The 26,471-nt window shown below is 36.9% G+C and overlaps 1 protein-coding gene across 18 annotated transcripts in view; it reads left to right on the top strand.

Moving 5' to 3' along the window:
* Nucleotides 1-26,471, top strand: part of LOC108719201 (receptor-type tyrosine-protein phosphatase mu) — a 470,437-nt gene that overhangs the window by 239,805 nt on the left and 204,161 nt on the right. For all 18 annotated transcript variants that reach the window (XM_041566369.1, XM_041566373.1, XM_041566368.1 and 15 more), the window contains exons 8-11: nt 2,647-2,955; nt 7,549-7,658; nt 11,339-11,540; nt 16,882-16,984. In XM_041566369.1, the coding sequence (XP_041422303.1) occupies nt 2,647-2,955; nt 7,549-7,658; nt 11,339-11,540; nt 16,882-16,984 (724 nt within the window). The remainder of the gene's footprint in view (nt 1-2,646; nt 2,956-7,548; nt 7,659-11,338; nt 11,541-16,881; nt 16,985-26,471) is intronic.

Here is a 26,471-nt window from a genome sequence, read left to right as displayed (position 1 = left end):
GACAGACTATCTTTTTAGCCAGTTTAATTTTACAGTGAACAATTCCTTTAATTCTCTCTTTCTTTTTTTTTACTTTATTACAATTTTGTAAACTTCCCCAGCTGTGCCCAACTTCATGGCATGCTTAAAAATTTGTTATGTGAGAAAATAAATATGCACTATCGAGGAGTGGGAAGCAGAGGGTAATTTTGCCTTTTTTTTGGCAATGGAAAAAAGATCGAATTTCATTTCCTTTCACAGCTTTAGACTCATTAGTAATTTAGTCATTGCTGGAGAGATGGAGATGTCTCTTTCTCTGTCATTAAATTTGTGTTTTGGAACTGAATTAAAGATATTCAGTGCAAAAGCAAAGCAAAATGCAAAATGTTCCTCATTTGCATATTTATATTCATATGCAGACAGTACACAGAGTAGAAACCTAGCCCCTGCAGCCAGATCTCTTATTTCCAAGCCAGGTTTTGATTATCATTGGCAGTAACCTAGAATTACACCTTAAATGTTTCAGAGATGCTGAAATTGAGTTGGAGGAGGAGAACACCATCGTTGCAAGAGAAGCTAAAAGTGTAAATTTAACAGATATACGCTATGAACTGATCTAGCCATGGAAATTGATTCCAGCAGTCAGTTCCTGGACCTTTTGCAAGGCAAAAAATTCGAGGCAGAAGCAGCTAGGATCTCTGATTAAACAGGATTCTAAAAAGCCAGAGGCAAGTAATAGGCTAGTGACTCCCTCGGGTCAGAATACCAACTGTCAGCCTTCACTGCTTTATACCCAGCTTAAGCTGGCAGGTGAAGAGCACTGGTGTATGTCGAAGGCTACAGGCGAAGGCAGGGGAATTGATAGGTATTACCTGACTAAACTTCAAGCTTGACAAATATTGCAGTCTGCAGGGAAACAATCCTGTTCCCTTATCATGAATCAGTGGACTCAGGGTGTCTCAGCTGACCTCATGATTCATGTCAGTGGGGCCTATCATAAATGGTGATAATTCCGATGTAGACATAGCTAGTTTATCAAGGGAACCCGAGGACTGTAAAATAGCTTTGTAGCTTCCAGTAACAAAAACGAGAAATATATTCCTCCTGGCACACCACTATTTATAAAGAACATTTTCATGAAAACTTACTTTTTCTCACCTAAACTTAATTGCTAACAGCTACATTATTTACACGGATGCTGTTCGTCTTGTTACACCATAGGGCACACTCTGATGGGACGACTTTTATTCTTTCAGGTTAATTGTTTGCCAAATATAAAACATCAGCCATGTAATTAAAGGTCTAGTGGCTGCATTTGTATGTAAAATTGTAGCCCCCGGAGTAATATATTCCAGGGGCTTTGCCTGATGAAGAGTTACTAATTAGCAATAATCATGCTGCAGATAATTAGTTGTGGGTCAGGTATTCTGCAATATCATTATCCAATGTCTATTGAATTTCTGCATTGGCATTTTAGGTTTCAAAGTTTTAAATTCAAGCAAGATTGAAAATGGCAATTTCTGGGATATGATACAGTATGTACACTTGCTTTTGGCTTTACAATGCCCAATGTTGGTTTGTATGACTTCAACTTGTGCAGATGATTTGACCTTTTCCAGTTTGCATATGTATCTCTTGTTTAAGGGAAGTTGGGAGTGTCTATATCTCTGCCCATGGGTGCTCAGTTTTTGTAATATTATGTGCTTGTGGTTTTAATTAAATTATACAGCCATAATGTTTTGCTTTTTTGCTGTTCACCTACATGCATACTGTATATTATGGTGTAGAGGCCAGGGGTGGTTCACCTTTATGTTAACTTTTAGTATTTTATAGAATGACTAATTCTAACCAACTTTTCAATTGACCTTCATTTTTTCTTTTTTTGAATTATTTGCCTCCTTCTTCTGACTCTTTCCAGCTTTTAAATGGGAGTCACTGGCCCCATCTAAAAACAAATGCTCTGTAAGGCTTAAAATGTATTGTTATTACTACTTTGTATTACTCATTTTTCCATCCAAGCTCTCTCCTATTCATATTCCAGTATCTCATTTAAATGAAAGCATGATTGCTAGGTTATTTTAAGCTCTAGCAACCAGATTGCTGAAAATGCAAAATGGAGAGCTGGTGAATAAAATGCTAAATAACTCAAAACCCACAAATATTAAGACCAATTGCGTATTGTCCCAGAACATCACTCTCTAAATAAGAGGTCTTCAACCTTTTTTACCTGTGAGTCACATTCAAATGTAAAAAGAGTTGGAGAGTAACACAAGCGTGATTGGCCATTTGATAGCCCCTATATGGACTGGCAGCCTATAGGAGGCTCTGTTTGGCAGTACACCTGTTTTAATGTAATTTAAACTTGCCTGCAAACCAGGAATTCAAAAATAAGCACCCTCATTGAGGGCACTGAGAGCAGCATTCAAGGGGTTGGTGATCAACATGTTTCTCGCGAGCCATTGCTTGGGGATCACTGCTCTATATCATACTAAAATTAGTGACCAATCCCTTTATTTGGTTTCTGTTGTAGCTGGATATAATATGGACAAATTCTAACTATGAAGTCATTCTTTTCTGCTATATATTTTCATTTATGCACCTATATAGAATAAGCCTGGTTTGTATCTACAAATTCAGTGTATTTATCTGTCCTTTTATTATGTACAGATCCTATGCACGGTCCACGTAAATTACAAGTTGTGGAAATGAAGTCAAGGCAAATCACTATCCGCTGGGAACCCTTTGGATACAACGTCACTCGCTGTCACCGTTACAACCTTACTATTCTCTACAAATACCAAGTGGGGGGTCAGGAGCAAGTGAGAGAGGAAGTGAGCTGGGATACGGAAAGTTCACACCCTCAGCATACAATTACAAATCTCACCCCTTTTACCAATGTCAGTGTCAAGCTCGTTCTCATGAATCCAGAGGGAAGAAAAGAAAGCCAAGAGCTTATTGTACAAACTGATGAAGATGGTAAGTGTATGAGGGAAAAGAGGTCTTTATGGAAATGTCCTTTACTTTCAGTACTTGGCTAAAAATTAAAAGCAAGGAGCAATTATCCTCATATAACCATATTTACTGTATAAATGGACCCAACAGCGTCTAGTGATGAGCGAATCAACAGTTTAAATTCAATTGATTCAAAACATGGAATTTAGATTGATTCAGAAGAATCAAGCTGTGGAGGAGTCCCCACATCATTATACAGAATGCACAAAACAATTTCTTACTTCATGTATAAGCATGATACGTATTTACATATCCAGGTATTTATCTCTAACTGGGAGTAATGGAATCCAAGATTCTGTAACAGAGCAACTCTTTTATTCACATATAGTTTTTATGGCCCTGTAGTTATTCTACAACTTGCAAGCCACACAGAGACTATTATTACAGGTATGGAACCTGTTATCCAGAATGCTTGGGAATGCTCTGGATAATGGGTTTCTCTGTAATTTGGATCTTCATACCTTGTCTACTAAAAAATGATTTAAATATTGATCAAACCCAATAGGATTTTTTTTGCCTCCAATAAGGATTAATTGTATCTTAGTTTGGATCAAGTACAAGCTGTTGTTTTATTAATAAAGAGGAATTAGAATGATTTTGTTAAAAGGGAATCTATGGCAGATGGTCTTCATGTAATTCAGAGCTTTCTGGATAACAATCCTATGCCTTAATTACTTGCTGGTATTTTGTTGATAATGTACAAGGTATACATGCAGCCTATATGAAATGAGGAATATATTGAAGGACGCATAAAGGCAATTCCAATTGATCCAAATCTCAGATACTGTATTAGTTAAAAAGTAGTTTGAATAAAAGTTTACAAAAAAGCAATGAAAAAGTTAGTTTTAGTTTCCTTCTGTGTAGCCCAGAGATAAATGAAGAAGTTGTTTTCAACACTGTGAAAGGTATTCCCATACATTGCCGAATAGTGATGTCTAACAGCTGGTTAATAGGAATATACTATATTGTTATTATAGTATAGGGACGACAATTCTGTGGGAAGCTAGAAGTCATTGTTTAGCATATTGCAGGTCAGACAGCGGGGATGTTCAACCTCCAGCTGTTGTTTAACTACAACTCTCAGCATCCCACCAACTGCAGAGTAAATTATTCTTTCTGCACAGAGCTGCTAGTCACATAAAATAATTTTGTGCTTCAGTGCCAGAATCATTTTGCTAATATAGTATATGCAACACAAGAAAACTCGTTATAAAGCAACTGAAAGCTTTGCCATCGCACCAACTAAAGTACTGATTCTAATGAGTTCATGTGAAAGCATATACCAGATACAAAAAACTGAAATAACAGCAGATGTTCTATAAAACATCCAGTTCCTGAGTTTATTAGAAGGGCCCTTGAGCTCACTTCTTATGAATATATATATATATATATATATATATATATATATATATATATATATATATATATATATATATATATTCTATGTTGTATTGCTCAGCAAAAGCACTCCATTATTCAATATATCTCAAATTATATTTAATAAATAAACCTATGCAATTCTAAGCAAGTGAGGAAAATAGGGAATATTGCACAACGGGAATGCATATCTAGGGGCAGATTTATCAAGGGTCGAAGTGAATTCGAGGGAATTTTCGAAGTAAAAAAATTCAAAATTCAAAGTAATTTTTTGGATACTTCGACCATCGAATTGGATACTACGACTTCGACTTCGAATTAGATTCAAAGTAAAATCGTTCGAATATTCGACCATTCGATAATCGAAATACTGTCTCTTTAAAAAACACTTCGACTTCAATACCTCGCCAAGTTAAACCTGCCGAAGTGCTATATTAGCCTATGGGGACCTTCTACAACCATTTTCTAAGTCTTCACACATCGAATAAAAATCGTTCGATCGATCGATGAAATCCTTAGAATCATTCGATTTTTATTAGACCACAGGATTGCCAAATTTGCTGAAAAAGTTTTTTAAAAGTTTTTTAAATCGATGGTCGAATTTCGACGTTTTTTGGACTTCGAAATTCGAGCCTTGATAAATCTGCTCCATAATGTGCTGTAATTGGAATTTGCCACTTGCCAGATAAAGCCTATGCAGGGAAACCTAATGGGGTGATATAATAACATTATCAAAGTACAGGTATGTGATCCGTTGTCCAGAAACCCATAATCCAGAAAGCTCTGAATTATGGGAAGGCCATCAATTGATTTCCTTTTTCTCTGTAATAATAAAACAGTACCTTGTAATTGATCTCAACTAAGATATGCTTAATCCTTATTGGAGGCAAACAAATCCTATTGGGTTTAATTAATGAATTTTTTTAGCAGATTTAAGGTATAGTGATATAAATTACGGAAAGATACCTTATCTGGAAAAACCCAGGCCCCAATCATTCTGCATAACAGGCCACATACCTGTATACCAAAAATGAACATAAAACATGTCATTTACACATTCATATTGTTTGGTAGCATATTGTGCTTAGGTACCATGGGGGAAATCATATGCTTTTCTTAAAGGAATTGTTCAGTGTAAAAATAAAAACTGTGTAAATAGATAGGCTGTGCAAAATAAAAAATGTTTCTAATATAGTTAGTTAGTCAAAAATTTAATGTATAAAGGCTGGAGTGATTTGATGTGTAACATCAGTCAGTCAGGACACTACTTGCTGCTTTTCAGCTCTCTTGGTTTACACTGACTGGTTACCCTGGTTACCAGGCAGTAACCAATCAGAGACTTGAGGGGGGGCCACATGGGTCATATCTGTTGCTTTTGAATCTGAGCTGAATGCTGAGGATCAATTACAAACTCACTGAACAGAAATGTACCATGTGGCCCCCCTTCAAGTCGCTGACTAACTCAGAGTTATAGAGCTGAAAAGCAGGAAGTTGGATTCTGGCTGTTTTATTAGACATCTGTTCACTCCAGCCTTTATACATTACATTTTTGGCTAACTAACTATATTAGAAACATTTTTTATTTTGCACAGCCTATCTCTTTACCCAGTTTTTATTTTCACACTGAACTATTCCTTTAAGTTCCAGTAGAGTCGACACATCCTATCAGAAGTTGAAGAAGGTATGTACCAGGTAATCATGACTTTCAATGTTCTTGTCACAAAATACAGATAACAGAGATTTCTATTCAAAAATATACTGCATGAATATGATCATTGCCTTTTAGTGACCTTCCTATGCAGTTCTGTTTCTGGGAAAACATCCTTAGGTCTTAGATTTATTATTTAAGCTAATAGCATATGCCCTCATGGAGAAAAAGTCCTCAGAGAAAAGCAAAGCATAGACATATCAATCTCTTTTTGGAATCCTCTGTGCTCTGCCAGCCATTGCAGAAATGTATAGCTTTGCTGCACAATAGAAGCTATGGCAAACAATTAAAAGCTTTCTGAATTTAAAAAAATATTCAGGCAACATGGAGGTGCTCAAAATTGTGTCTTCTATTGCAGATAACAGATAAGCATAACTAAAATAGCTTTCATCAGTTGTCTGTAGATGTAAGTAAAAAATCCTGATGCTTATGCATAACTGTTCTCCTCTTCAATGAAAATTATAAGTTACTAGTTTCCATATACAATCCAACAGCAGCACAGAGCAGCATTCCCATACAGTCTCATATTGAAGGGAGAAGTGGGTAAATTTTAGAGACACACGAAGATTCGGTGAGATTTAGCCGCCCAGCGACAAATCGGCTCTTCTTCGGGCGACTAATCTCCCAGAAAATCCTTCCCGCCGGCTAGAATGTAAATCTCCAGTGGGATGGCACTCAGAGTGCTTAGTTTTCCAAAGTCACCCGAAGTTTCCTCGTGAGGCTGGAAGGCAGTTCGGGGAGATTACTTGCCCGAAGAAGAGGCGATTTGTCGTTGGGCGACTAAATCTCCCAGGATTTTCTCTGCCCTAAAGGCACATTGGGTCAGATTCAGTTTAGTGAGAAAAAGATTTATCACATGAAAACTCCTGGACGAGATTTATCTGGAGATGCAATTCAATTTAGAAAAACTTATCTCTCTGTCTATCATGTGAAAACTCTATTGAAGTCTATTGGAAAAACCTGGAACTGAATTAGGAAAAAAGTTTTTTCCCCCCTCGAATTAAATCTTGTCCATGAGTTTTCATGTGATAAACCATGAGATTACTTTTTCTCACTGAATTGAATAAGGCCCATTAACTTTAGTGCCTCAGGGCGTTTGACCTATGTACTAAAGTCTACCAGTAAATCTAAATAAAAACAGATGAACAGATGTTTACTTTGGTTAAAATGGCCCCATTATCATAAATATAAAAGAAATTAGCCATTGTTCCTTCATGATGATTTGATTTGTCTACCACCTATATTTATACCAACACTACGTTACTTGGCATTTGAAGACATCGCCCATCAAAACTCTCATTTACTATTTGATACAGCCTTCAAAATATTTTTTTTCTTCAGAAAATGTATTATTTATTAACATGCTATTGATCAGCAAATACAGGGTAATATTTATAGGTATTGGCTAAAACATTGCTGCACCTAGCATCTCACTTTTATAATTCTGAATAGTGTTCTGTTTTGTCTTCCAGTTCCAGGTGCGGTGCCTCTGGAGTCAATTCAAAGTAGCACCTATGAAGAGAAGATCGTCTTGCAGTGGAGAGAGCCTGCTCAAACATATGGCATAATTACTTCATATGAGGTAAAAGAACAGGCCATGTGTTCTGTAGTTCAATGCCCGACCTGTATTCTTTGAAAGATGTTTAGTTCTTTAGTTACTTTTACCAGACACAAAAAAGACAAGGTTTGTACCCAAAATGTGATTTGCCAACCCCTGAGTTGTGCCTGGAGCTCACTGGTGAAACTCTTTTCCATAATGTTGCAACTGCCATTGATAAATGGGCCATAGAACGTCTAAGACATGTAACTTGTCCAGTTTGAAAATGTAAAATTCACCAATAAATACATTTCTTTTCATGGGTCTCATAAAAAAGTCTGTTTATAAAAATGTAAAATTACGTTCTTGGATGAAGCTAAAGAAGGAAAAGGGGCCTTTGCAGTTGTAAAGCAAGAAAAGTTAGAGAGAAATTCAATTGAATGTAAATGGTACTAGCTGTACAAATCATTTCCAAGAGTTGATGCATAAAACAAAGAATTAAATAACAATTTCTCTTTGTTGCCTCCCATAAATGTAACTGTGTCAGTTCCTTTCATTGTGTGGCACCTCTTAAATGGAGAAGTGAGGAGGGTAGAGTGGAGTGAGTTGTTAATGAGAAATAACATGATTGTCACTCTCATCGTTCGCTCTAGTATTTCTTATCGGAAAGCCCATTGAAATCAAAACAAGCAGGTGCAATTTAAAAAAAAGTGAGTTAGCATTTATTTTAATGCAAATTTGAACAAATTATATACTCTTTCTAAAATTATTTTCTCCTCTCACCTGAGTAAATCATATGCCGCCTGATAGTGGATTGAACCTGCTCAGCTGTCAAGCAGTAATCACGATTGAGCCCCCTCACCACACCTATCGAAAAGCGCATTTGTTTCCCTGCCCTACAGTAGGCACATTGTATTCCAGAAAGAATTCCAAAACCATAAAAAGATAAAAATTCTTTTCATTCCTTTTCATTGGCAGAAACCATCAACAAGTAAGCTGGCAATCATATTTCAATGTTAAGGTCTTTGCCCTTAATGAGTGCAATTTGGGAATTAAATGCACAAAAAAAATAAAGAGACTAATGTCCTTTGAATAATTGAGTTTGATGGAAAGAGACATTGGCTGAGTTTTGTGCTGGCACCAGAGGTTTGTATGATATGTAAAATAGTATAACTATCACCCTTACCCATACATTTTTTAACTTATTATTATCCTTGTCAGTCAGACTTTTGAGAAACCCTGCTAGAAAGTGTTTGCTTTTCTTAAGTTAAGAATAAGATAACTGTACATAGACTGCCAAACTATGGTGCTAGAGCTTTTGCTCATCTCAAACTTTTGGCATCCACTGACAAATGAAGGCCACACTGGGGAGAGTTATAGGCTGAGAACAGCCCATCTCTGTTCTGTTGTCATGTGCCAAAAATGTACTCGCTGGAAATGAAATGCTTAATTTAGATTGTATGAAAAATACCAGTTGGCTGAAAATTGATTTCCTGAGAAAAGAAGCATTTTGTGAGGTTGTTTTGCTAATATGAAGTTAGTGTGCTTAAAAGAGTCATCTGCCATTTCTCTGGTCAGCTCTAAGAAGAACAACATCACTAGATGTTTCTTTTCTTCGGAAATTATTTTCAGCTGACCATAGCCTGTTGGCAAGAAATGACTGGCAGGTGGAGCTGTTGTTTCAAATTCATTACATTAGCTATTTAAAAATGGCAAGCATATTGAAAATGAGAAATGCAAATTGCAAAAATGTTTAGAAGAGCTATTTTATATTATTTGATTTTGATGGTTTACATTTCCTTCAACTTAGATTATTTCAGCCAAGTTTGCATTTGAATTTTCAATTTTTTTTTCAGAACAAGAATATTCTGAGAACCTAATATGTTTGCATTTTGCATAATTCTTGCATAATATCCAAAATAATTGGGTACTGATGTGCATTTGGAACATGGATTTCTGAGAACCAAGTTCCAATTACATTTTACTTTGTGAGAGATAAACAATATATGATTCCTCCATGATTGCTTGGATGAAAATAATAACCGCCATTTATTCTACGGTGATTGCTTCAAAAGTGGCAAAATGATGATCAAATACAATGTCTTGAATGAGCTCCACGTTTTCCTGATTTGTTTTCAAATAGCTGTCCAGTAATTCTTCATATCCCCAGCTAGGGTTCATTTTGTATAGGAGCTTAGTTTGCCACTTGTGAAAAATTCACCAGGAAAGTGCCATATCAAGTCTGTGAATCTGAAAATATATATTAAAATATGTGTTCGGGTTCATCATTTTAAATTTTTTTTATGCTAATAGTTTTAGGCTTTTCTTCCAGGTTTTTTTGAGTGGCGAGAGTGAAACAGAGTAGAAGGAACAAGTAGGGGTATAAATCACTAGCGTGAAAACTGTGTTTAATTTCCTACCTCGGTTTCCTACCCTGGTTTTTAGTGTTCTGCATGTGTAGTTGCAATGGCTGTTTCCATTGATAACTGCTATGAATCTTAGAATCTACAGTGCAGCTGCATTGTACATTTTACCACTGTACTGAGAAATCTTTGCCACTTCAACAGTTGTAGAGGGTTTTCCTCCAGATTCCAGATGTTTTCCCGCAACAGTATCCCTTTAAAGAGATACTGACATAAGAAAGTAACCTTTTTTATTATCTATCATAACATTGTCTTTGAATGCTATTCATAATTTTGCCATAAAAATATTTGCCTGATGCTTTTACATTACCTTTTTTACTGATATTTTGAAAATACATTTTTTAGTGTTAGTACCACTTTCAGTGGTTGTTTCAGCTCACGCCACCATTGGAAGTTTACCCTTTGTTCAGGGTCCACACATAAACAAGATTACAAACATAAGGTGTATCTGTTACTCAGCCATAGTTCCAAGATTGTTTAGGAGAGCCAATACGTCTTTTTCCCCAAATCACACTGTCATTGAACTTGAAGAAGCCTCCCTACCTTGCTACAGTCTCACCAAAAGAAGCCAGACCTAACATTTTGGAGCCATTTTATTAGATTCAGTTAATTGCAACTGTTCTATCTGCTTTCAGATAAACAGTTATTTTACCTAATGTAACTGGAGGAGTCATGGTTAGACTTGGGTGTTTTACTATTGAGTGCTATTCTCATATCTACCAATAGGTGGGTATGGGAGTATTTTCAGCAATGCAGGTGTCAGTGAGTTGTTCCCTACTTTCCTGGTTCTGTTGAAACATTGTTGGGGGGAAGCAAGGGTGATATCATTCCAACTTGCAGTGCAGCAGCAAAGAGTGACTGAAGTTTATAGAACACAAGTCACATGGCTGAGGGCACCTGGGAAACTAAAACTTGTCTTGGTCCCACATCAAATTTCAAAATGAAATTAAATATTTAATTAAATTAAATGCAGGATTCTGCTGGAAGAGGGCTGTTAACTGATATATTTTATAAAATACATGACATAATCCCTTTAATCTGGTTCTTGGTTGATAAGGTCACACCAGAGCATAGGCTATATGTATAATGTGCGGATGGAAACATCCTGTATCTAAACCACCCATAACTTTGAACCATTTTGACTGCTTTGCTCTGCCACTTCATTGAATTCAGGTTTTAAAGAGTATAGGGGAATATGATACCTTATCATAAAGTATCTGACAAGAAGGGTTTACTGGATAAAGATACAATCTCACAGTGCTGTCTACAGATGTTTTATTATCACTCATTCTTTTCTTTCAGATCACCTACAAGGCAGTCAGCTCGTTTGACCCAGAAATAGATTTATCCAATCAAAGTGGCCATGATGTAAAGCAAGGAAATGAAACACACTACCTTTTCTTTGGCTTGTACCCCGGCACCACGTATTCCTTCACAATAAAGGCTAGCACAGCCAAGGGCTTTGGTCCTGCGATTACAAGTCAATTTACAACAAGGATCTCAGGTATTATTTTTAATATGGGGCTGTATCTTTTGGGCTAATCTTGCAAATAGAGCTAACTTACACAGAAATGAACAAATTGTGTTACTTATTCTGAAATTATCTTAAAGGACCACTGCATTTCCAGCTAAATTATGATCATTACAAGGTATTGATTTTTACAATTTTATTGTATTGCTCAGCTGTAAGGTCCCTAACGGTGTCATATTATTATTAACATGTATTTATATAGCGCCAACATATTGCGTAGCACTGTCCCCTTTGGGCAGAACTAAAACAGAAAGATACACCATCTTTCTGCTTTCTGCTGGGGGAAGTGAAATATAAGGGGGAAAATGTATTTCTGTTAGAAGAATACAAAAGCCAAGAATAATTATTCACCCTTTAGCAGACACCAGGAATTCTATATTTTTTGTTTGCCAGTATAGCAGCTGTTATTTGTGCCTGAGAATATTTTAACATATTTTTACAAATTTCTGTTAAGTAAATGCATAAAAAAGTAATTGAGGTCCACTGAGTTTACAGGCGTAATTATACATACAATATGGAGTATGTTCCATTTCTTTAACGTCTACGCTTCAGCTTAAGATCTGTTTGATGTTAAATTGTTTAATCAATAACAGCTTGCAAGCAAAGCACAGAGCTCCAGTCCATAATAAATAAAATATAACAATCCCGGTGATGTATCTTTAAAGGAAATGTAAACCCTCAAAACAAATGAATTGAAAATTGCATTGAGTGTACATTCAGAATCTTCTTTCATTAATTTCTCGTAGTTTTCAAGATATTAGCAGTTTTTAAACTTCTAATATTATGCTTGTAAAACAACAGTGCCATTCACTGTTCATTACAGTGAAGACTTTGGGGGATTAGTCGCCTGGCGACAAATCTCCTCTTCTTCGGGGCAACTAATCTCCCCCAACTGCCTCCCCTGCCTTCCCGCCGGCTAAAATGTAAATCGCTGGCGGGTTGGCACTTGGAACAATTTGTTTTCAGAAGTCGCCCGAAGTTGCCTCACGAGGAAACTTCAGGCGACTCGGAAAATGAAGTGCTACGATTGCCATCCCGTCGGCTAGAATGGAAATCGCCGGCAAGGTAGGCAGTTCAGGGAGATTAGTCGCCTCGAAGAAGAGGAGATTTGTCGTCTGGCGACTAATCTCCCCGAATTGTCACGTGTGTCTCTGCCCTAAACACAGTCAATAGAAATTTAAGTTAATGATATATGGAAATTGATGTTGCTGTGCTTAGAAATGACCAGAGAACCATCAGAACTCTTCCCTGCTCACTAAATTGGTTTTATGAGCAGTGCAACATCAAAAGATTTTCCTTTTCTCACTAACTTAATTTTCTGCTGACTGTTTCTGGTCAGCTGAAATGAACAGCAGGTGGTACTGTTGTTCCAAATTCTTAATATTTGCAGTGTAAAAACTGGTTCACTGTATTATGTCTTTTATCCAATTAATTCAAATTGCTAAAAAGCTGTAGAGCACTTTTTCAGTGTTTCTGAAAATCCCCCTCCTCCATCTTGGCACGGATGAATAATGATATCTGGTTTCAATCTGGGTTCAATATGAAGGTTTCCTTAGGCGTGTAGTAATTGAGTGGTGGACATGGCAAAACAAACCTTGCCCAGCAGCACAGTAGGTTGTGGATAGCCAATCACAGTTCTTCCTTAACTTAGGTCCTCCTTGCTGCCTAGGTTGGCATCCTACCAGGGTCAGATTTCAATTCAAAGTGCTCACCATTCTGCTGCTCACACCTCCGCCCCCCCTGTGCGCACACCTCTGTCCCCCATTGCACACACAAGTGTTTGAAAGTGGTTGCACCTGTTTTTGCTCTGTGCACCTGGCCTTCAAGTTTGTACATGCCCCTCATACTGTCTCACTAATCTATTGATGCACTGGCCTGACTCTTTGTTCTATACATACACTATGGGCCAGCTTTGCTCTGCCTAAGGACAGTAAAATATTGTGAGAATTTCCACACAAATTCCTCATGTTCTGTAAAGCCTGTATCTAATGTGTTAACACCTGGACATTATAGGGCTCATATACAAATGCAAGTGCAATCATGTTGTTTACCTAGAATGCAGCATTTTTTCCATAATGACATCATAATTGCAGACAGTGGATTTGCATTCAGCGCAATTGCATGTAATGTGTTAAGTTGTGGCCAGTTGTTGCACATTGAGCTGGGAATAGGGTAGGCATCTAAAGTGCCATAGCCCTTGCACCAAGGTTTCTGTATGTAGAGATATTCTGTATGTACATATTCTGAGACAATTTGCAATTGGTTTTCATTTTTTATTATTTATGGTTTTTGAGTTATTTTTATTAAGCAGCTATCCAGTTTGTAATTTAAGCAATCGGGTTGCTAGGGTCCAAATTACAATAGCAACCAGGCACTGATTTGAATAAGAGCCTGGGATATGAATAGGAGAGGGCCCAACTAAGAGCAATAAGATAAATAATAAAGAATGGCAATTGAAGCCTTACAGAGTATTTGTTTTTAGGTGGGGTCAGTGACCCCCATTTGAAAGCTGGAAAGAGTCAGAAGGATAAGGCAAATCATTAAAAACCTATAAGAAAAAATAAATAATGACAATCAATTGAAAAGTTGCTTAGAACGGGCCATCTATAACATACTAAAAGTTAACTTAAAGTGAACCACCCATTGAATTAAATCTTAGTTTGGATCAAGTACAAGGTACTGTTTTTATAATTAAAGAGAAAAACAAATCATTTTTATAAATGTGGATTATTTGGATAAAATGTCTATGGGAGATGACCTTCAGTAATTCAAAGCTTTTTGGATAATGGGTTTCTACATAATGATTCCCCATACCTAGGAAATATATTATCCAAAAACGCTCTGCCCGCTTGGTTCAGGAAAAGGGTGCAACTTTCCTCAATCAGGTCACCGATATCCTGATATCTATAACTCAATTTATAAGGAAATGAGGAGAGCACTCTGCAAGAAATTAATGCTGTGGTTATCCTTTTATTAGGCGACTACTTGTACACGACATGTTTCGGGCCTATATGCCCTTTATCAAGTGTAACAAACAAACAGAACGTGCAGGCTTCTTAAAACACCCCAACCAGCCCCCCACAGTCAGTGATTGGACTCAGGAAACCCAAGGAGGTGTGTGTAAATGTCCATCTTTTCAGTCCATATGCAAATATTTATAATCACTTCAGTGTTCAAAATCATCATAAGACTGGTGCACTCAGAACTTACAAAGCGTAGTTGATGCTTTCTCCGTGGTGTCTAGAAGAAGGAACAGCGATCTGCAGAGAATGTAGCAGTGGACTCGGGTGACATCACAAATTTTCAATGCAGCTTCCTCCCTGCTGCCGGAGGCAGCCTTGAGGCGCGTTGGGCTCAATTATAGTTTAATGCGCATGTCTCAGAGGGGCAGCCTTTCTCCCCAGATGACGTGCATGCAAATTTAGCTATGCTAACAGTTATTGCGCTCTCTTGCTGCTCGTGCTGCTATTGCTAATGAGCGCTACGTCACATGTGGTGCGCTCAGGGGAAGTTTTTTTCGCACATTCGCAATACTGTCTCAAATCCTTTAGTAAGATGGCCGCTGCGTTCTACAGTTCTACAGCAGAGCAGAAGATCAACCATAATTTTCTGCTTTTGTATGCACATTGGTGAAGAGAAAATATAGCGATTAAGGACAACAATGTAAGTACTATAGAGGGAGGTAGTGTATGAAATGTACCTTTCCTTCTCCTTTAAAAAATAAGGTTTCACTGCAATGATAGGCAATTTGTTCTGGCATGAAAATAATTGCGTATGATGTCCATCGGGGAACTGCATAGGTTATAAAGAATAGGAGCAATATATTAAAAAGTGTTCTGATGATCTGACGCAGGGAGCAGTTCATTAAAAACAAAAAAATGTCCCTGACTGTCAGGAAAGTTTGTGGAGTAGGGACAGTATCAAACTGTGAGGATTCCTTCAGGATTTATTGGCTCAATAATTGATAAATGAGCCTGTTAGCTCATTATTTTTCTAGAAGATTGCATCTTCATATTCCTTCTCTTTTTTATACAGGTATTGGTTTTAACATCTCTCTTTCAGATTCTATCTGATTCTACATTTCTTTCTGAGAATGTGCTCAGATATTTCAATTTGTAGTGTCTTATCTCCCTCAGGATAAAACATCCTAAATATGCAGGCGTCTTCTGAACAGTTTGATCGTGCATAGGATTACATAACTCACACCTTCCAACTGTCCCTTTTTCGGAGGACAGTCCCTCTTTTGACAGCTCAACCCGCAGTCCCTCATTTGTACTGGAAAGTCCCTATTTTCTCTGCACTAAACAGCCAGAAAAAGAAACAAAGTTTCTAACTTAATTGGCTTTTAGAAGAGAGCCCAGAACAGCTAACAGGTGCAAATAAGATACCTTGTAACAATTGTGAGACACAAATAAATACAGCTTATATAAGGAGAGATATTTTCAAACTTTCATAACCTGCCAAATTTTGTAAAACGAACATGGTAATTAGGGGGTGTGGCCGCCGAAAGGGGTGTGGTCAAAAATGTGCTGTGCTATGTGCGAAAAAAATTGTTGTCCCTCTTTTTACTTCCAAAAGGTAAGCATAACCATGTGACATGTAGGGACCAAAATCAAAATTGTTCTTATTCAGTTTTTGCAAACAAAGCTTACTGCTTGCATTGCATGTCTTTCCACTTCAAATTACATAGCTTTGCCAAGATTGTAGCAGGAGGGCCACTGGCATGGATGGAGTATGAATTCCCAAAGCAGAAAGTGTGGGTGCTGCGGGGGGGGGGCTGTAAAACACTCAAGCAGCTGTTTAGCAGTTGATCCTGCAAGAATTGATTGAGGATATCATCCCTTCTTATGGCCAGCAAGGGCAATGCTGTGTAGCTGCAGAGATGCAATTAAATTACATATACTATGCTCTGCTTGCTGCCCCTAGGCCTGGGCCTTTGTGGCCTTTCCACAAATCCGGGACTGCGTCCTACAGAGCAAAGTGCTAAGAGTGGACTAGAGAGCAGACTATAATATGCAGCCTGGGAATGTATCCAACAGGGAGTGCAATGGCTGGGAGGTGCTTTGGGAAATGTTCAGTATAGTAGCACAAAAAGCAACAACTGAAAGCACATTTATTTTTAGAGGTGTATAATGCAACAGTAAATACCTTTTCCTAACACAGTAAGACTATTGTGGTTAGTTTTGTGCTGATCCAAAAAAAACCTCACTTTTATTCTGGCTGTATGAAAGGCTCCTACTGTATACCTGTAGGTTTAGCTAATATAAGCTTGTGTCTTAAATCAATGTGTTTAATCTTGTTTGTTTTTCCCCAGCACCTTCCATGCCCGCGTATGAACTTGAAACACCTTTGAATCAGACTGACAGCACAGTGACAGTTATGCTGAAGCCAGCGCAAAGCAGAGGAGCTCCTGTCAGGTACAATGTGCGGAAAGGGATGGGAAATATGGAAAGAAACTGCTTTAAAAAATGATATTAACTACTTTAATATGTTTCTGGGGATTACTCTCAACGCAGTAAACAGTGTGTAAAATTGTGTTTGAGCTAATTAAATTAAAGAGCGACAGATAGAATATCACTTTGATGATGAGTGTCTGAGTATTGTTTAAAGTATTTGATCCAGATGCAAGAAGCTTGTCCTTTGATGGCAGAGAACAAAGTCAGCACTCGGTTGTGTGGGTGGCTACTGTACTTCTGTAAGGAATTGCTGGCTGAAACCTTTAGGAACTCAGGGGTAGAACATGATGCTTTCTGCCTAACTAAACTGTGGACCGCAGCTTATCCACCTGTTGTGTAACTAGAAACCAACAATTTGTCTACAGACTGAAAAGTCCAGCTGGAAGCAAACCAATGTAACTGGAGACAACCCTAAACACATCATTAGGACAGAAACATGTCCTTCTATAACATTTCTCATCATGGATTTATTTACTAAATATTGATTTCATAAAAGTTATGTTTGAGTAATTCTGCCGCAGTTATTCATTGATCTCTTTGCCATGTTTTTTAAAATGTGTATTGATTTTGCTTCTGAGCGAAAGCAATAAATATGGAAGCAGGTGCAGGAAAAATGAAAGTATCTCACGTGGGATTTTACCGTCGGCCTTTACAAGTCTGCATAAGTTTAAGAATAAGGTAACGCTTATGTGCAGATGTGGAGATAATAGATAACAGACCCTTTTCCTTGTTAATTATCCTGTGCAGTTGCAAAATAAGACAGAGATTTTCTCATACATAAAGGGGGAATCCCCAGTCAAGCTTGTAGTAATACTAGCCTGTATGAATCGCTGCTATGCATATGTAATGAGGTTTGTGGCAGTATTCCAGGACCAGAATTCCGGAACAGGACACCACTATATCCTATCGATCCTCGCACAAGGCATGCTGTTTTTTTGACATTATGCATTGCCATGATATTTAAATTCTCTCTCTGTCTAGACAGATAGATAGACTGATACAGATCAAGTTTATTTGTGTGGCACAAGCTATCATTCATGTACTATAATCAGGAGCATAATATGACCTGTTTGGGTCTCTCTAGAAAGATAAAATATCCACTACATGCACAAGCCCTTGCTCCCTCCTCTCAGTATAAATCTGTCCCCCTCCCAGAAGTCCTTCTGCTTCCCCTGTTCTTTGCACAAATGAGATTTTAATTTATTTTCACACTGGCCATGTACAAATGATTCCAGCCTCATTGGAAACAAATCCGAATCAACCCCAATGTACACCCTTCCAATAAATGGCTTTATTTATAAGGAAGCTAATTTAATTATACAATAAAATACACACACACACAAAACGGCAAAATCTATGGCATATTTATAAAGTTACAGCATGTAAACAAACTCCAAGTCTCTCTTTCCTTGTAAAGCCCATATATAAAATCCCAGGATCCAGATCTCAGCAACAACAGAGAATTTAAGAATGCTCATTGCTAATGGAACTGGAAAGGGAAGATAATTGTGTTGTTTGCTTTCACAGCACGGCGAGATTATTGATATATTTATAGTCAAGATTAGGGTTTTTTAGAGGGTCACCCATAGAGTTTTTCCATGATATTCTTTTGACATGTTCAATGAAACTTGCAGGCAATGTCTTGTTTAATTTATTTTTAGTCATGACAGAGAGGTTTGCCTTAGAATAAAAAAATTCTTTGTGCGCATAAAGTTGGGAGTATTGCTTAATAGCCTGTAGTTTTACCCAATGTTTGCATCAGATGATGGCAGTTCACAATTACCTTATAAGGCCAGGGCAAATGTTTGAACTGTGGGTAAGAACATATGGCAAATATGTTCTAATTTATTTCTATTTTACACCACAACAAAATCAGAGAAATTAAAGTATTTGCTTGATTTTCACAAGATTTAATCTCAGCATATCATATAAGCCTCTAGCAAACAGACTTAAAGGGATACTGTCATGGGAAAAAACATTTTTTCAAAATGAATCAGTTAATAGTGCTGCTCCAGCAGAATTCTGCACTGAAATCCATTTCTCAAAAGAGCAAACAGATTTTTTTATATTCAATTTTGAAATCTGACATGGGGCTAGACATATTGTCAATTTCCCAGCTGCCCCAAGTTATGTGACTTGTGCTCTGATAAACTTCAATCACTCTTTACTGCTCTACTGCAAGTTGGAGTGATATCACCCCCTCTCTTCCCCCCCCCAGCAGCCAAACAAAAGAACAATGGGAAGGTAACCAGATAGCAGCTCCCTAATGCAAGATAACAGCTGCCTGGTAGCTCTAAGAACAACACTCAATAGTAAAAACCCATGTCCCATTGAGACACATTCAGTTACATTAAGAAGGAAAAACAGCAGCCTGCCAGAAAGCATTTCTCTCCTAAAGTGCCGGCACAAGTCACATGACATGGGGCAGCTGAGAAATTGACAAAATGTCTAGCCCCATCTCAGATTTCAAAATTGAATATAAAAAAAAAATCTGTTTGCTCTTTTGAGAAATGCATGTCAGTGCAGAAGAGTAGCACTAGAGTAGCACTATTAACTGATGTGAAAAAAACATGTTTTCCGATGACAGGATCCCTTTAAGATAGGGGGCCTTATTTATCAAAGTTTGAATTTAAATAAAAAAGTCAGACCAAACTAGAATCCACTATTGGACCTTATTTATTATATAAAAAACCTCGATAAAATATAGCTAAAATTGGAATCATACTATTCTTTCAGATTTTTTTCTCGAATCGCTTTATTTTTTCTGGATTTTTCCTGAAAAGTTAAAAAATTTCAGATTTTTGGCGGAAAAGCCTGAATTTTTTGCCTGGTGAAAAGCCAGAAATCGCAGACCATACAAACTTCAAAATAGGATAGGGACTTCTTCCATTGACTTATATACAACATCAGCAGGTCTGAGATGGAGGATTTTCAGATTCAGACTTTTTTCATCCTCGGGGTATAATAAATCTCTAAAAAAAATTAGGTTTTTTTTCCACTAAAAATTTGGATTTTATAGTAAAAAACTCTGATTTCTTGAGTTTTTGGCACCGGGACCCTAAATGTCCATTTGACTAGTTCCATAAGGGAAAAAAATTGCCAGACAATAATATTTATACATTAAGGGGCTGATTCACTAAGCTCGAGTGAAGGATTCGAATGAAAAATACTTCGAATTTCGAAGTATTTTTTGGGTACTTCGACCATCGAATTGGTTAAATTCGTTCGAATTCGAACGAAATCGAACGTATCGAAGGAAAAATCGTTCGACTATTCGACCATTCGATAGTCGAAGTACTTCCCCTTTAAAAAAAACTTCGACCCCCTACTTCGGCAGCTAAAAGCTACCGAAGTCAATGTTAGCCTATGGGGAAGGTCCCCATAGGCTTGCCTGTGATTTTTTGATCGAAGGATTTTCCTTCGATCGTTGGATTAAAATCCTTCGAATCGTTCGATTCGAAGGATTTAATCGTTCGCAGGATTAGCGCTAAATCCTTCGACTTCGATATTCGAAGTCGAAGGATTTCAAATTCGAAATTCGACCCTTAGTGAATCGGCCCCTAAGGGGCATATTTTTCAAAGGTCGAAAGTCGAAGTTAAAAAAACTTTGAACACAAAAAGACCAACGGAATGGAGGTCAAAGGGGTCGAATTCGGCCTACTTCGAATCATATGATCGTACTTCGATCATTCTTCAATTCAAAGTTTTTTTTAACTTCGAACTTCGATCTCCCAAACTCCCCCAATTGCCTCCATGCAGGTTCTAGGAGGTCCTCTACAGGCTAAAACAGCACTTCAGTGGCTTTTAGGTGGTGAATGGTCGAATTCGAATTTTTTAAGAGACAGTACTTCAAAAAATATTTGACCTCTTTGAAAATGCATGTATTAAATATCCATACTCACGAGGATTAATTTCCTATCTATATCGTATCCTGCTAGATATGGACTCTCAGGTTCCCTTGTCATATACTACAGCTTGGGATAAAGATCTCAATGTTACCATTGACAAGGAAACCTGGGACAAGATATGGGAAATTACAGCCCATTGTTCCAGAAATGTCTCGTTACTAGAAACTGCCTATAAAGTCCTTACACGATGGTACATGGTCCCAACGCGTTTACATAAAATTAATCCTCAATTTAGCCAGGATTGTTTTAGGGGTTGCGGGCAGAGTGGAACCGTCATGCATATTTGGTGGACCTGTCCAAATGTTCGTAGATTTTGGATTCGGATCTATTCTATTATATATTCAGTGACACAGGTTAATCTTAAGAAAGATCCGATACAGGCTTTATTGAACCAGAAGATTTCCAATGTTCGTAATAACACAAGGTCCCTAATTACTTTTATGTTCCTAGCTGCGAAAATTACAATAGCCAAACATTGGAAATCGTCTCGAATCCCAATACTGCATTTTAAAGAGAAACTAAATTGGATCATGGTCAATGAAAGGTTAACCAGTATACTTGTGGACAACTATCAAAAATTCAAGGAAATCTGGGAACCGTGGTATAGATATTCCTTTCCATTGGCAGAAACCCCTTCTATTCTCTGGTAATCCCCTCTGAATGTATAGAGTTTACAATCATTGGACAGAACCTGGTGTAATCTGAGGTAATGGACACTTGATACTATTGTGTAGATAAGCATTAGTTATTTTCCTGAGCCGAGAGCCGATGCAAATGAATCCATCTCGTCGAGATATTCTAAATAGTCAAGGGACCCCGCTGAAGTCGCCAGCATCTATGCTTTATATATAAAGTTACACCTATGTCAACTGTAACATGTCATCTAAAGTTATTACTATCATTGTTGTAGCTCGTCTCTCTCTCCCACTTCTGACAGAATGTCTGGAGGGGGGAGGATGAGTTCATTTCATTATCTTTCTCTCTTCTCTGTTTTCCTCTGTTTGGAAATACCTGACGACACTGCTTGCTTGTAAAACCATTTTCTTTTCTTGGAAAATCAATAAAAAACTATTGAAAGAAAAAATATTTGACCTTTGAATTTCGATGTTTTTTCAAATTCGAATCGAAGTATGAAAGTTTTTCAATTCAAAACTTCACCATAACCTTTGATAAATCTGCCCCTAAGTACACAGTCCCGTATGGTTGAGTGGTTCAGTGCCAAATAATCTGATTTGATAGTAGATTGTGTAGATGCAAGGCTATATTTTTTTAACCGTTAAGAAGTGCATTGCATGTTAGTATCTCTCAAAACAGTCATCGTATTTCCCATTTTTTTACGTTCGTTTTATCATTCTCCATTTAATCACGCATTATTATCTACTATTACAAGTTTACTTTGTAATTTAGAATAGCCTTTGTGTTGTGTTCCATTGTTGTGTCATCGGATCAAGATTAAAGTCTATATCATAAAATTACATTTCCTGCAGCTGTAATACCATGTCTTTGTCTGATAAAGCTCATATTTCTATATAATCATGCATTGAGGCAGGAAATCAAATGAACGGTGTTTAAAAAAATCTCTCTTCTGACTCATTTCATTTATCAGTGTGAGAGAATAGAAAAAGATATGTAAAAAAAGCTCCTTAATAAAACAAAAGGAAGGTACACTGTCTTCTTGGGCCTACTGGAAATTGGAAAGGAATTATATGGAGATTAAAATAAGCACAATGTGTCCAGCCAAGTTTATAATTTACTCTTCTGAGAAGGCATTAGGTGTCCTGGCCAAGATCACAAAGAAATTACACAGGTATTGCACCAGAGCCCAGTCTTTCAGACCATTGTCTTAAGAAGAGAGCCGTCCCTTTTCACTAATATGTTTGATAAGTTGAAACTGGAAACATGATCAACATTGAACAGTTTTATCTCTGCATGTGGTAAAACATAGGGTCCTCCATAATTACACAGTTGGATAGCTCTGGTTTAGATACATGTTTCTCTACTCACTGCCTAGTTACAGTCCTTTTCTGCCAGGTTTGTTGTCTTAATTCCCACGTGTCCCTGACACGCAGTGCATTACTTGTATTATAGAACTATTTATGCAGGTTGGACTGCTGTTTGTGGGTTTAAAAAGTCATTTAAAAGTCATAGCAGGTAAAAATGTCGAACAAATGCAAAATGAGGTTGTAGTAAAACTTCACCAAATTGTTGGTCTTTTGTAACTGAATCTCTCTTGCTTTCAAAAAAAAGACCTACGAATTATTCGAGATTTATTAAAGTTATTGCTCAAAATTGGATATTAGAAATACTGAGATAAATAACCCCTCTATGAGTTTGTATGTTGTTCCTGAGACAAGACCAATACAGAATTCTAATAAAAATAGTCATTGTTAGTCCTGTATTTGCCATCACGTAAGGCAGCTTCAGTCATTGTTAGAAGTTGGCTAACAACCACATCTCTTGATTCACCAAACCATCTAAACTCTTCCTCCTACAAGATGCTGATTTACTGTAGATTATTATGGAACAATTAGTTCACATTGATCTATAAATAAATAATAAATAACTAAGCTATAACAAATCCACTTCCAAAAAGTAGATTCAGTTGATACTGATTATGCATTGAATACAGCGGAAGAACTTTTTGAAAACTGTTAATATTACATTTTTTCTTTACAAAATGCTGACATACGCCACAGCATTTTACACAATTAACCGTCATTCACATACATGGGTATGTGGGTTCTCTATAGATCTGTTAGAGAGAAAGGGCTGCCCTGTGATTACTTTGATAACAAAAAAATCCCATTTTGTAGGTTGAGTACCAAAAAAAAACGCATGATTAAATTATATCACATAACTGATTTCAGGAGACTGTCTAGAGAATAATAGTTAAGAATATGTTTTCAGACAAAATGTATAAGAATTTATTCAAATTTTTTCTGGATTAAATTAGAATTTATGTAAAACTAACAGCATCTAATGTGGTTTCCATGGGTACCACTAATAGACCCAGGTTTGTAGCACTTGTTGGCTATGTTTTACAATTTGCTTTGCATTTCATGCTTTCCTAAATAACTTTAGTTAACACAAATATGTACTTATTTACATCAAATATGCTGGCAGAAGTTCTGTTCTTACATTTTCCTTTCAGGGCTTGTTCTTAATGACATTCTAATTCTTCTAACTTGGCAAAAATAAACATCACTTCAATTTAAAATACATATTTCCAGCCTTTCTGCACCATTTTTGTTTTGAATCTTTTTAAATCTTTTTATACTTAAGGGGAGTAATGAGGTTAGACTGATAAATATTTAATACAACACAATCAGATGAAAATTGTTTTGCGCTGTGCTACCCAAATGTAAAGAAAAACAACCGGTAAGATTAAATTAATTAATTAATTAATTAATTAATTAATCCTCACTAAATTTAGTCCCTTTCTTAAAATCTCAATTGCTAGATTGCTTTTGCAAAATATAATGATGCATTTAGAATTCCTTAGTAGTTTTTCCCTTTAGGGCATAGACATCCTTTAGGGTAAAGGCATCTGTGGCGCTACATCAATGGATGGGGCAGTACCAGTTACTGGGGGTTCCAAGGACCACCTGGGCTTGCATTTCAGGAGCCTGCACACCCCCAGGCCCCCCTCCCCAGCTGCAACCCACCAGGTTTTTCCCCAGTGTCCCGTCGGCCCAGTTTCACCCGAATTATAATTGCTTCCCTCAGACATAAGGCCAACACTCTTCTTTTAATTGAAAAAGGGACCAACCTGTGATTATTCTAGTGAGTATTTTGCCACCATCTTTTCTTCTGGGATCCCTAGTGGCCAACATGGCCATATATGTGCTTATGTATAGTACAGTAAAATCGGAACTTGGTGTAAAAAAGGCGAAATATTTACTGCTCATGGGGACAACCCAGGGCCATAGCAAATATCCTGGAGATAGGAGGAAGATGGGGCATGTTGCATGCTAGGATTGTAACCGGTGAAGGCATCTGAGCTAAATTATTATCAAATTGGTTCTGCCCAGTGATTAACCCTTTGACTCTCTTATAATATAACCTATTGATTGCGGTGAGAAATAGCAAATTGCTAGGTTGAAACTGTAAATAATACAGAGAACCTAAAGTTCTCGAGCATTTGTTATTAGTAAAAAATGACAGCACGGGGAATGAACAACAGTTTTTCCTATCATATAAGTGCTAAATTTATAGTTTCAAGCACACAAGATCAGCAATTGTGGAAACGGAAAAAGGGATTTAGAAGAGCATTGATCTGTAGAGTTGGCAGGACGTGAGAAACGTATTCCAGCAGACTGCAAAACCCTTCTGCGTTTCTTGCAAATAATAAAGATGCTGTTATAATTCTGAGGATATCGGCAGCAAGAAGACGTATTGGGAAAAGATTTAAAAGTGCTTTGTGATTTCCACGGAAGGCCAGGATCACCTGGTTTAACCAATTTGCTTTGAACACAGGTAATCAGATAGGTGTTCTTGTTGTGTATGCATTTGTGTTTGACCTTGGCACTGTATATGTTTATCAAGAAATCAACATTATTGATATTTAAAATATTTACAAATAGAATTTCAGTGTCTGTATATTGCCTTGCCCATGTATTCAACCTTTGGACTAGTTCTTTCATGTTTCTGTGAATTTAAGTGGTATTAGAGCTTTTTGAAACCACAATTAAACTCTCTGGGGCCCATTTAATAAATCGAATTTCGATTTTGTCCACGAATCTCTAAAAATTCTTATTTCCTATTTTTTTAAAAGCTCTAAAAATTTGAGATTTAGTAAGTTTAAAAACCATGAAAGCCTCTAATACAAAACTTTGCCAGGTTTTCAGATTTTTTTCACTAGTAATTGTCTGAAAAACTGATTATGTATTGAATCCAGTGGTTTTAGAGGTATTTGTATTATTTTTGGACTGCTCGGCGTCATTTCCCATTCATACTCTTTTTATTCGGATCTTCTAATAAATGTCATGACATTTGTGGTTTAAAGTGAGTTTAGTCTTGGTTTCAAAAACCTCTAAAACCACTAAAATTTGAACTTTAATAAGTAGGCCTCCACTTCTTTAAAACCACAAATGCCATGAAAGATCTGAATAAAAAAGTATGAATAATAAAAAAAACAATGAAAGATGTGCAAAACAATATGAATATCTCTAAAAATTTGAGTTTTCGGACAATTACTAGCAGAAAAAAATCTGGTTATTTACTAAAACTCAAATCTTTTTATTAAACCAAGCTCGACCAAACTCCCATCCACAATTTTTATCTTATTTATCAATATAATAACTCTAAAAAGTCTGGTCAGGAAAATACTTGAAAACATCGAGCGAAAACTTGAATAGTTCACATTTTTGGGATTTGATGCTCAAATCTTTTTTTGCCCAAAAAAACTCGACCAGAAAAAATTGAGGTTTAGTAAATAACCCCATAAAAGTCTAAATGGCTAAAAAAATGTCCAATAGGATCTGCACAGCTCCCATTGACTTCTATGGGACCTTGACAGCTTTTACTTGGAGAAGTTTTGC

This window comes from Xenopus laevis, chromosome 6L (genome assembly GCF_017654675.1).
Source record: "Xenopus laevis strain J_2021 chromosome 6L, Xenopus_laevis_v10.1, whole genome shotgun sequence".
NCBI lineage: Eukaryota > Metazoa > Chordata > Amphibia > Anura > Pipidae > Xenopus > Xenopus laevis.
The sequence above is the reverse complement of the archived record's forward strand: the minus strand, read 5'-3'. Positions and strand labels throughout refer to the sequence as shown.